At 42.8% G+C, this 10,145-nt stretch overlaps 1 protein-coding gene across 3 annotated transcripts; it reads right to left on the bottom strand.

Annotated features, from left to right (window-relative positions):
- Nucleotides 1–2,805: 2,805 nt before the first annotated feature.
- On the bottom strand, nucleotides 2,806–4,752 carry TCEAL8 (transcription elongation factor A like 8). Of its 3 annotated transcripts, none has more exons than XM_055338327.1 (3): nucleotides 4,639–4,752; nucleotides 4,160–4,271; nucleotides 2,806–3,548 (listed from the first exon to the last, which is right to left on the bottom strand). In XM_055338327.1, exon 3 carries the CDS (start codon nucleotides 3,511–3,513, stop codon nucleotides 3,160–3,162), a length of 354 nt encoding a protein of 117 aa, XP_055194302.1. In that variant the 5' UTR covers nucleotides 3,514–3,548; nucleotides 4,160–4,271; nucleotides 4,639–4,752; the 3' UTR covers nucleotides 2,806–3,159. The 3 variants fall into 3 exon arrangements, with proteins under 3 accessions (XP_055194302.1, XP_055194301.1, XP_055194303.1); XM_055338326.1 differs by having other exon boundaries at nucleotides 4,160–4,232; XM_055338328.1 differs by lacking the exon at nucleotides 4,160–4,271.
- Between the last annotated feature and the right edge of the window lie 5,393 nt (nucleotides 4,753–10,145).

Here is a 10,145-nt window from a genome sequence, read left to right as displayed (position 1 = left end):
TTCACCTTATTGCCCAACCTGTCTTTTAGGATATCAAAAAAAAGTGGTAATAATTCCTCAGATGAGAAATCTAAAGATAAAGGATCACAATTGCTTCCTCTAACATCAATGCCTTTAAAAGCATCTTCATACCAATTCACAGCTTGACTGCCCTGGCCCCAAGTTAGGGGCTGGGTCTGCAGTGCAAGGGTGTTGTTCAAACAGAAGGTAACACCCCATTTCTCCTGAACTGTAGGACCATATGCTTTTGCATGCTTCCTTTACCTGGGGTTTCCTATATCCCTGAGCCTGGGCTCATGCAGACATCAGAAGTACCACACCAGGCACACACAGAGCTAAAGTTATTGCAGAACCACCCCAACACGCCCAGACACAACAGAGGCCCTTCTGGGAGTCTAAGCAAGGTAGGTGGGAGAGTGATGAGGGAGGTCTTGTCTGAGATGTCCCCATTTTCACTTCAATTGCTTTGGGGGCTACTTCATTGGACTTGAGGGGCAACCTCTTCTGCTTTATCTCCAAGTTACCTGGTCAGACCCAGATCAGACAATTGCTTAGCCAAAAACCGTCATGACCAATGTTTCCAGTTAGGAATCTTTGGGACTTTATATCTTCCCTTATAAAAAGTTCCCCAAAAGAGAAAGGGAGAAGGAAAGGAAAGACAGTAACTGTCCTCCAAGTATGTCGAAGACAGCCCAGTCATCAGCTTGGGAGAGTCCGTGCCTGGCTGCAGGCTGAAGCAGAGAAACCATAGTTAGATCCACGCTGAGGAGGAATGTGACTTGGGTGAACCCTTCCACATCCTACCTGAACACCACCCCCTCTGAGCACCAGGAGAATGGATTTATCCTGTCTTGTAAAACTGGTACAGTTAGCCCCTGGAAGTTCATCTCACTGCAACCAGAGTCCAGACCAACTGGCATCCATCAGGCTATTGCAACCTTTAAGAATGGTCTGGAGACATGAATTTCCCCCAAAATGACATCACACAATGAAAAAATTAAAACAAAGCCAAAGGGTGTAGGACTGGCTCACCATTTTGTGTGCTGATCACAAAAAAAGAGATCTTGAATATATTTTACTCATATTGTAAGGAGTGAATGTATGGCCAAACAAGATTACATTCCTTCCCTTGGCTTTATGTATTATTTATTAAAGGAAATCTTTTAAATTTTATGTATAAATTTGTCAGTCTTTCATAATTAAAAGCAAGCACTCTTATAGGCCTCTACTTTCTGAATTTCAATAAACATTCACCAATATTGTCTTCTAATTAAAGCTCATATTTGTAATAATGGAAAATACCGTATTTACCAGTCACCCTCATGCTTCAATGTGTATCATAATCACCTAGTGGAGCATGCTGTTACTTCTACAACCCACCTCCTGTCAGTGAGTCCTAAAGTGAGCCCCAGAAATCAGTATTAAAGATGCTTCCCAAGGTGGTTCTAATGCAGGTGATTATGCAAGACTTTGATGAAACATTTGGAGTACAATCTGTTTCATGCACTTTCTTTTTGGAATTGCTTGCCAGAATACTAGAGAAACAAACTTGTGGAATATTGAGTCAATAGCAGAATGTGGATAACACCAGCTCCTTAGTAATAATTAAATCAAGAAACCAACTAAATATTAAAATATGAGGTCTCAGTTAAATACAAGTATGTGTGACTATTAGGAGGAAAGACATTTTTGTTCTGTAGGGAAAATACAATTCCTAACGTTTACCTGATAGCCTTTCTACTAGTACATTTAGATTACTAGTAGTGCCTTCACTAGTCTTTTTCATGTTTCAACTGGAGTTGGGGTAGGGTGAAGGGACTATTTCCTTAGATCTGTTTCCTATATTGCTGTGTGCGACTTATCCATATTCAAAGTCCTCTGAACCAGCAAGTCAGGCCTTCCAGGAGCCTTTAGGGAGAGATCATCTCACAAGAGGACAAAACCTTAGTCCTTAGACCCGAGGCAACTCTGACTACAACATTGTTTAAATTCAAACTTGTACCTTGGTCCAACTCCCAAAATGGCCTCATCGTGTCTGACTCCGATTTAGAGGAGGGGTCCTAGGATTGAAAACAGAAGGGGCTGTTTGCTAAGAACCCTGCAAGGCACTGTGGCCCAAGCAATCCTAGTGCAGTCTCACCTGTTTAAGAGTCACTATAAAGCAGAGGCTTTGGAAGACAGAGTGGGGGTTCAACCCACTGGGGACTCTAGGAGTGGGTTTTGACACCCAAGGACTCGAGTATGCCAGGAGCAGTGAGGGCCAGCAGACAGCAAAGGACCCAGCAGAAGAGGCAGCAGCGCCCAGCAGGCATGGCAAAACCCAGGGGAGGAGGTTGGGGCTCAACAGCAGAGGACTGCCATTGAAGTCCCCACTGCCCTGCATACTAATGGACTTGCCCCTGAGCACAGGTAAGTGTCAGGGCCCTCCCTCAGATAACTGATGTTCTGTAGTGGGTTGGGGTTCTGTATGCACAGGCGGGAACCAAGCCACAGCTCAGTCACCTCATTTCTTCCTCACAGCAGCCCTGTGAGGCAAATGATTTCCCCTCAAAAAGGACTGAGTCTTAAGTATATCTGTAGTAACTGCCAGTTTTATTCCTCTGGCTAAGAGATCCAGAGGTAACTTGAGGTTTACATTTTTTTTAATAGTTCTTCCATCAAGAGTTTAGGTGCCCCCATTGCCCTTATAAGCTGGTTGCAAATTATTTAACTCTTACTTATAAAATTTTTTGTGTGTGTGTGTGACATGTGTTCATGAAAAAAATACATATAAGCAAAAAGAAAAAAGCTCACGCCACACAGAAATAAGCAGTCAAATTTTTGATATATGTATGTATATATACACACACACGCACACAAATCTGGGATTTAATCCTACATGTGAACTGGTACTAAATATACTGCTCTGTAACCTGTTCTGTTTTACTTTACAATATAGAATGAATATATTTTCATGCAAATATGTGAAACTTTCCAATTGAAAAACAGACCTCTGGAATGGGTCAAAATACAAAATCCAGTGAGATGCTGGTAACAAGGAAGCTACCTAAAACAAAATTCCACCAGATGATTAAAGGTAAAACAAAGGTCAGAGATACATCAGAAAACACTAACAGAAAGAAAGCAAGGGCCAGATTTTAATATCAGACAAAAAAGAATTCAAGGCCTAAAGCACACAGGATAAGGACGGCTACGTGAATGTCTTTGCTTCCAATGCATCATCACAAACTTGTTTCTTACTCTTCTTATCTCTTCCCTAAGCCTTTCCAACTCATCTACTCCTCTTATCATTTCTTCAGGGTCCAAATGCCTCACAGGAGTGTCCTCTTTAAACCCTGGGCCAGGTTGAATCAGCCCTCCTCTAAGATTTCCTTCTGCTTCCTGGCTTACACCTTCTTCAGAAAGTTGAGGATTTCCTTCTCCCTCCTGTGGTACATCTTCTGAAGGGTGGTCTGCCTCGGTCTTTGGCATGTTCTGTGGTTTTCCTTCATTTTCTTCACAAGACTTTTGCATGTTGAATATTTTTCTGGTATTTCTTTTGAATAATCCTAGAAAACAAGGAAACCAAACAACTAGATGCCAGACAAACAGACCAAAAGCCACAGTATAGGTTCCCATAGCGACAGGCCCCGGCTCATTCAGGTCCCTAATTGTCAAAAGTTTTCCAACTAGAGAAGGCTAGGTCCTCAGACTCAGAACTCTCCTGACTCCACCCCTTCCTCCACCTCCCTTCCCTCCCCCTCTCGCTCCAGCTCCATCTTTCCTCCTCTGGCTCCAGCCCACCATTTCCCAGCAGGCCCTGCTTACAGGCCTCTCCTAGCCCAGAAACGCGAGCAGCGCGGAAGCAATTAACCCCCTCGTCAGACGCCGGTCTCCAATATTCCCGCCCTCTCGGGCTTTCCCAAGCGGTCCCAGTCTCCCGCCACTCACCTGAGATCGGCTGGTGCAGTCTCTGACCTCCCCTCCCCCTTCCACTTCTCTCCAGCCTCCCCTGCCCCGCCCCATTTCCGCTGCAGGCTGAGAAGGCCTCCAGCGCTTAATCCGGATGGGGAGAGGCTGTGGCGACCCCAAGATGTGCTTCGGTGTCATGCACGCACTCACACTCACACCCCCACCCCGTACCCGAAGGGACCTGAGGCAATTGCACCCTTACACTGACCTGCAGGGATCCAGGGGATTTTCCTGCCTCCTTCCCTCACTCGATTTGTGTCGCGCCCAAAAGACCAAGAGTCCTGCAGACCGACAGGAGCGCTTGCTGAGCAGGCCAGTACCTGAATCACCGGTCCCTTTCAGGATTCTAGGCCTTGTTCATCTAAAGTCCCACGTCCTCATCCTCTCCTTCTTTCAAGGCAACCCCACCCCTCCCCGGTGCCCACCGGTTACCTGCAAGCAGGGAGTGGGAAACGCAAGTTATTTCCCTAATTTTTTCAACGTCTCTCTAGGGACTCTCAGTTGGCCGCCCTTCTCCCTTTCCACCCCCACCCCCACCCCCACCAAACAGGTCCGAATTTCCTGCACAAAAATGGAGGGAGCATGGCGGGCTGTAATGTTGGGAAAACAGTGGCGAACCCGTCTGGCTTCTGCACTCCGGCTCATAGACCCCGCGGTGCCCAAGGCAGCGTCCGCTTTTATACTGACCTGAAGGGATCCGGGGCACTTTCCTCCAGTAATACGGAGCTGCTACTGGGAAACAGGCCCGGGACTATAAGGACTTCTGCACACGTCGACTCCTGGTCACGTGAAGATCGCGTCATCAATGAGCTCCAGTCTTCAGTTACCCCTCCCATTTAACACTGCAGCCCGCCCCCTGCATTCCCTCCACTTGATACTGTCAATCTTTTTTCGTATTTGCCAATCAGAGACAATAGAATTGTTATCTTCTCCCTGCAGTTGCTCTTAGCCTTTCTTGGATCGCCAGGGAGGACCACCCCTTAGGGGTTAATCGACCATTTCTCCTTCTTTGGGGAATTATCTCTTTCTCTCTCCCTCTGCTTCAAATTCGCCCATCTTCCCTCCTCCCCCAAGACCTACAGTCCACCATTTCCCCAGGAGTCCCATCTAGCATTAAAATGGTCGAAGGTGGTAGGTGGGGGGAGGAGTGGGGGTAGAGGCAGCTAGGAAAGAATGCAGGAGTGTGGAATTTTTTTAGTAGTTCTCTTGAATTTTTTAATGCGTTAAGCATAATATTAAATGATCATGATGTTTTACAATAATGTTTTAGAAAGAGATGCCATATAATCAATATTTGACACAATATGGAGGACAAAATAGTTTTATCAATTTTTAAGACTTTGGAACAAAGTTTCCTAATGGCTACAAATGAAATGACAGTTCTCACAACATATTGATGTGTTAGAAAAAAAATTAATCTTATTAAAAGAGCACCTTAAAAAAAAAACTGACTCCCAGATTAATCTCTGGAAAGAAGCCCGTTTTTCTCTTGTTAGCAATCTTATATAAGTAATCCACTACTTTTTCTCTCTCTGGCTAAACTCAAGTTACCAAATGTTAAATGTCTCACCTTTTCATTGATGACTGCTGAATGGCTTCCACTCGGGTTTCAAATAGGTTTTAGACAGACCTCTTAGGTCCCTTAGGATCTGATGCCTTGTTAATCAGATGTGTCCCCAGAAAAGCCTGCTTTCTTCAGAGTGAACTTTATTTCGGAATTCAAATAAATATGTTGGAAAATAGCTTTCATACGCTCACAAACACTCAGAAAGGAGAGAGTACCCTGTATCTCAGCATTTGGTGTGAGGTTTTATTAGCAGGTAGAATTTTTATTCATTCATGGCATTCTTGAGATATTCTGGTATCATTCATTTTGTTCCATTAAAAAAGAGAACTATCAACATGCATAATTGTTATGATCAGAAGCAGAGCAAACATCATTGCTGTAAAAAAAATAGTTAAAAAAGGAAACTGATATTCCAACAACCCATAATCCACTGGTAATTGGAAGTGTGTTGTTCCCAGAAATGACATTCTGGCCAGTGGAGCCAGCTGGAGAGTATGAGAAGGAGGAAGTAAGGGATCTTTTGTCTAGGATTGTCACAGGGGGATGCAGCAGCCAACAACAAAGCCTGCCATGGAAAAGGAAAGGTTCAAAAAATAAATGTTTTTGCTGTCTTAATGTTTTATAATTTATACTTAAGCATGAAGAATTTATCCCACAGTTGAGATACATTTATCTATTATTCAAGACAGAGTTTTTAATGTAAATATAGCTGGTGAACTGTAACGATATAATCCTGAACTACCACAAAATGTTTCAATTCATTCTTTCAGATGTTACATGTAATGGGGGACAACTCTGATTTTTAAAAATTACTATCATATAGCAAAATTAGCCACTTTCTGTGTGTACAGTTCTGTGAAGTTTAACAAATGTATAATTTGTGTAATCACCACCACAATCAGGATGCAGTTCAATCACCACCCCCAAAAAACCCTCCTTTATGCTACCTACCCTGTTGTAGTCATAATTTACCCCCTTCTCTGAACTATAGCTACCACTGATCTATTCCCAATTCCTATAGTTTTGTCTTTTTCAGAATATTACATAAAAGAAATCTACGATATATCACTTTTAGAGATAGGCTTCTTTCACTCAGTGTGATGCCCTGGAAAGTCATTTAAGCTGTTTCATGTAGTAAGCTCATTCTTTTCTTTTTGCTGAGTAGTAATTATTCTGTTATATGGATACTCCAGTTTATTTGTTCATTTACCCAAAGGAATGTAAGTTGTTTCTACTTTTGAGTGATTATGAAAAGAGCTGTTATACACATTTGTGTACAGGTTTAGGACCTTACTGCCTCATGCCTGTTACAAGAACCCCCCTCTGACTTACCTGCCTTCGGTGACTTTCTCTCCCTCTCTAATTTACCTTGCACGTTACCATCAAATTAAACTTTACTCTTCCTTATTCTTAACTTATTTTCCTACTTGAAGGCAACCCCACCATCATAGAAGTAAATCCTATTTTACTCATCCTGACGTTAAGCATTGATCTGAATTGAGCATGAGGATGCATGTTCCCAGCCTTGTCATATACTACCACATCAAAAGGAACTCTCACTCACTGTTTCCCAAGTATGCTTTCTCCTCTCTTTGTCCTCACGGGCCATTTTTTCCTTGTAATTGCCCTCCACTTCCTCCTAGATCCTGGTCCTGCTCATTCTTAGGGGCCCATACTTCATCAACCAGCCTCTAAAGCCACCCCAACTGGAGGTGATCTCTCCCTTTCCTATTCATGCTGCACAAGAGTCTGCACCCCTCATATGGGCCTTAGGAAAGGTTGCCTTGTACCTTTGCCCTTTCCTGTTAGTTTAGGGGAAGGATATATCTAACCAGGCAGATGGTCAGAGGTGGGCTGAAAATATGGGGAGTCAGGCTCCAGCTCACATGTTGCTTTAGTGGCTCTTGTAATTTTTAATGGTGCATCTCCCAGAAATCTGAGTTTCAGAAGGAGCTGTTTGCAGGCTCACAGATGAGCCTTCTTTCTGTCTGCAGAAAAATTAAAGCTGAAGTTTCATTGTCCCCTCTTCTGCTTATTCTGCTCACGTGTAGTCAGAGCAACTTTAATACCATTTTTATGGAGCTATCAATAGAGAATATTGACCTTATTTTCCTAAATACTCACAAGAGAGACATCAGTCACCTCACTGGTGCACACCTGACAGCCAGATTATACAGGCCTTTACATTTATTGTTGTCCCTGAGCAATTTCAGTGCATCAATATAACACTTAGCTACCTTTGAAATTAAGTTAATCACAGTAGCTTTTAAATATAAGTAGATTTTTGAAGATAATAGCATTATATTAAATCTATTTTTAAAAAGAAATGGAAAAGGTGCACATATTAATTTTAACAATAAAGACATGAAATCTAGGAAGTAGATGCCCTGAGCTTCTGACCCAATCAATGCCCTGTCTTCATGTGCCAAGAGGACACTAGGGATAGCTCCAAAGCCCAAAGTCCTTCAGGTGTCAAGAGGAGAGAAGACAGAAGGAAGCATTTTAGCAGCCAGGAGTTCTTGTACAAGACTGTGATATCCAGAATATTGTTTTCTATAATCCCTTTAGAAGTCACTTCCATGGTGTTTTGTTCTGAGGCTCTATATTCAGCAACTCCTACTGCATATTTCTTCATTGCTGTTTTTTTTCAAGAATGTTTTTTTAATAATAAATTTATTTTTTATTGGTGTTCAATTTGCCAACATACAGAATACCACCCAGTGCTCATCCCGTCAAGTGCCCCCCTCAGTGCTGTTTCAAAGCTCGTCCCATAGTAGAGCTTGAGACAGCTATTCCCCTCCTTTTACTTCTCTAGCATAGTCTGTATGGCTTGAAAATATCATTCCCAGCATGGCAAAATCTCCTCCAGATCCAAAGGTTTAGCTGCATTGTGTGGACTCAAGTGGCCATCTTCTAAGAGGATTTCCCCTTTTAGAGCAAAGTAAACACAACACAATAGGTCTTTGTTCTAGAGAGGGTAGTCCATTCATGTTCTGATAATTGGAGCACAGAAAACCTGATTTCCAATTAGTCTGTATCTGTTTCAGAAAGTAAATCCTTCTACCATCCCTCCCTACTATGTTCCCTGACATTTGGAAATTTTGGATGGATAAATTTCAAAAGTTTCACAAACTATTCAGAATAGCGATTTGAAAAAAAAAATAGCGATTTGCCACATCCAAGCAAATGAACCTAATTTGAAGCACAACTTCCTTTTCTTTTTTAAAAAAGATTTTATTTATTATTTGGGAGAGAGTGAGAGAGCACAAGCATGGGGAGCAGCAGAGTGAGAGGGAGAAGTAGACTCCCCACTGAGCCAGGAGCCAAATGTGGGGGCTTGCTTTTAGGACCCTGAGATCACAATCCCAACCAAAGGCAGCGGCTTAACTGACTGAGTCACCCAGGCATCCCTGAAGCACAACTTCTATGATACTCTTCATCTCTTCCAGTTAATTCTGCCCGCGACCTGAACTCACAGCTAAATGTTACATATATTGTGGATTTTTGTGGTGAAGAGTTTCTATTTATCAGGGCATAATGCTTATTATGAATTGCTGTGAACCTGAAATCATAGGTCATAACCACTGCCATTTTAAATGTCCCCAATGGTATCCATATTGGCCACAGTAAGAGGAATCCCTGAGTTGGTCTGTTTAGACTTAATATGTTAGAGAATGCTCAAGATCCACCTCAGCTAGATTCTCTAGATTGCTTTGTTTAGTTAAACCTTAAGATCTGCATCTATGTAGAACCTCTTGAGAGGTTCAGGGGAGGCACACTTCAACTGTACTACAGCTTGGGCCAGGCAACTTTTTCCTGTGGCAGAAGAGGAGTTGTTGGGGAGTGAGTGCACTTGCTGTAGGCTGAGTGCTTTTAAAATTTAAATTTAGGGGCGCCTGGGTGGCTCAGTCAGTTAAGCATCTGCCTTCTGCTCTAGCTCCCCTCAAGATCCCAGGGACCTGGGATGGAGGTGGAGGTTCCTGCTCAGCCAGGAGTCTGCTTCTTCCTTTCCTGCCTCTCCCCTTCATCAGTTGTGCCCGAATGCTCTCTCTCTCTTTCCCACTCTCTCTCTCTCAAAAATAAATAAATAAAATCTGTAAAAAATTAAATTTATAATGAGAAGAAAGTCTATGCTGGCCTCTTGATTCTGCCTTGGTTGCCTGTTTTTTTTAATAAATTAATTTTTATTGGTGTTCAATTTACCAACATATAGAATAACACCCAGTGCTCAAGCCATCAAGTGTACCCCTCAGTGTCCGTCACCCATTCACCCCCACCCCCCGCCCTCCTCCCCTTCCACCACCCCTAGTTCGTTTCCCAGAGTTAGGAGTCTTTATGTTCTGTCTCCCTTTCTGATATTTCCCACACATTTCTTCTCCCTTCCCTTATGTTCCCTTTCACTATTATTCATATTCCCCAAATGAATGAGAACATACACTGTTTGTGCTTCTCTGATTGACTTACTTCACTCAGCATAATACCCTCCAGTTCCATCCACGATGAAGCAAATGGTGGGTATTTGTCGTTTCTAATGGCTGAGTAATATTCCATTGTATACATAAACCACATCTTCTTTATCCATTCATCTTTCGATGGACACCGAGGCTCCTTCCACAGTTTGGCTACT

This window comes from Nyctereutes procyonoides, unplaced genomic scaffold, assembly GCF_905146905.1.
Source record: "Nyctereutes procyonoides isolate TBG_1078 unplaced genomic scaffold, NYPRO_anot_genome, whole genome shotgun sequence".
NCBI classification, from domain to species: domain Eukaryota; kingdom Metazoa; phylum Chordata; class Mammalia; order Carnivora; family Canidae; genus Nyctereutes; species Nyctereutes procyonoides.
This window is presented reverse-complemented; position numbering and strand designations above follow the sequence as displayed.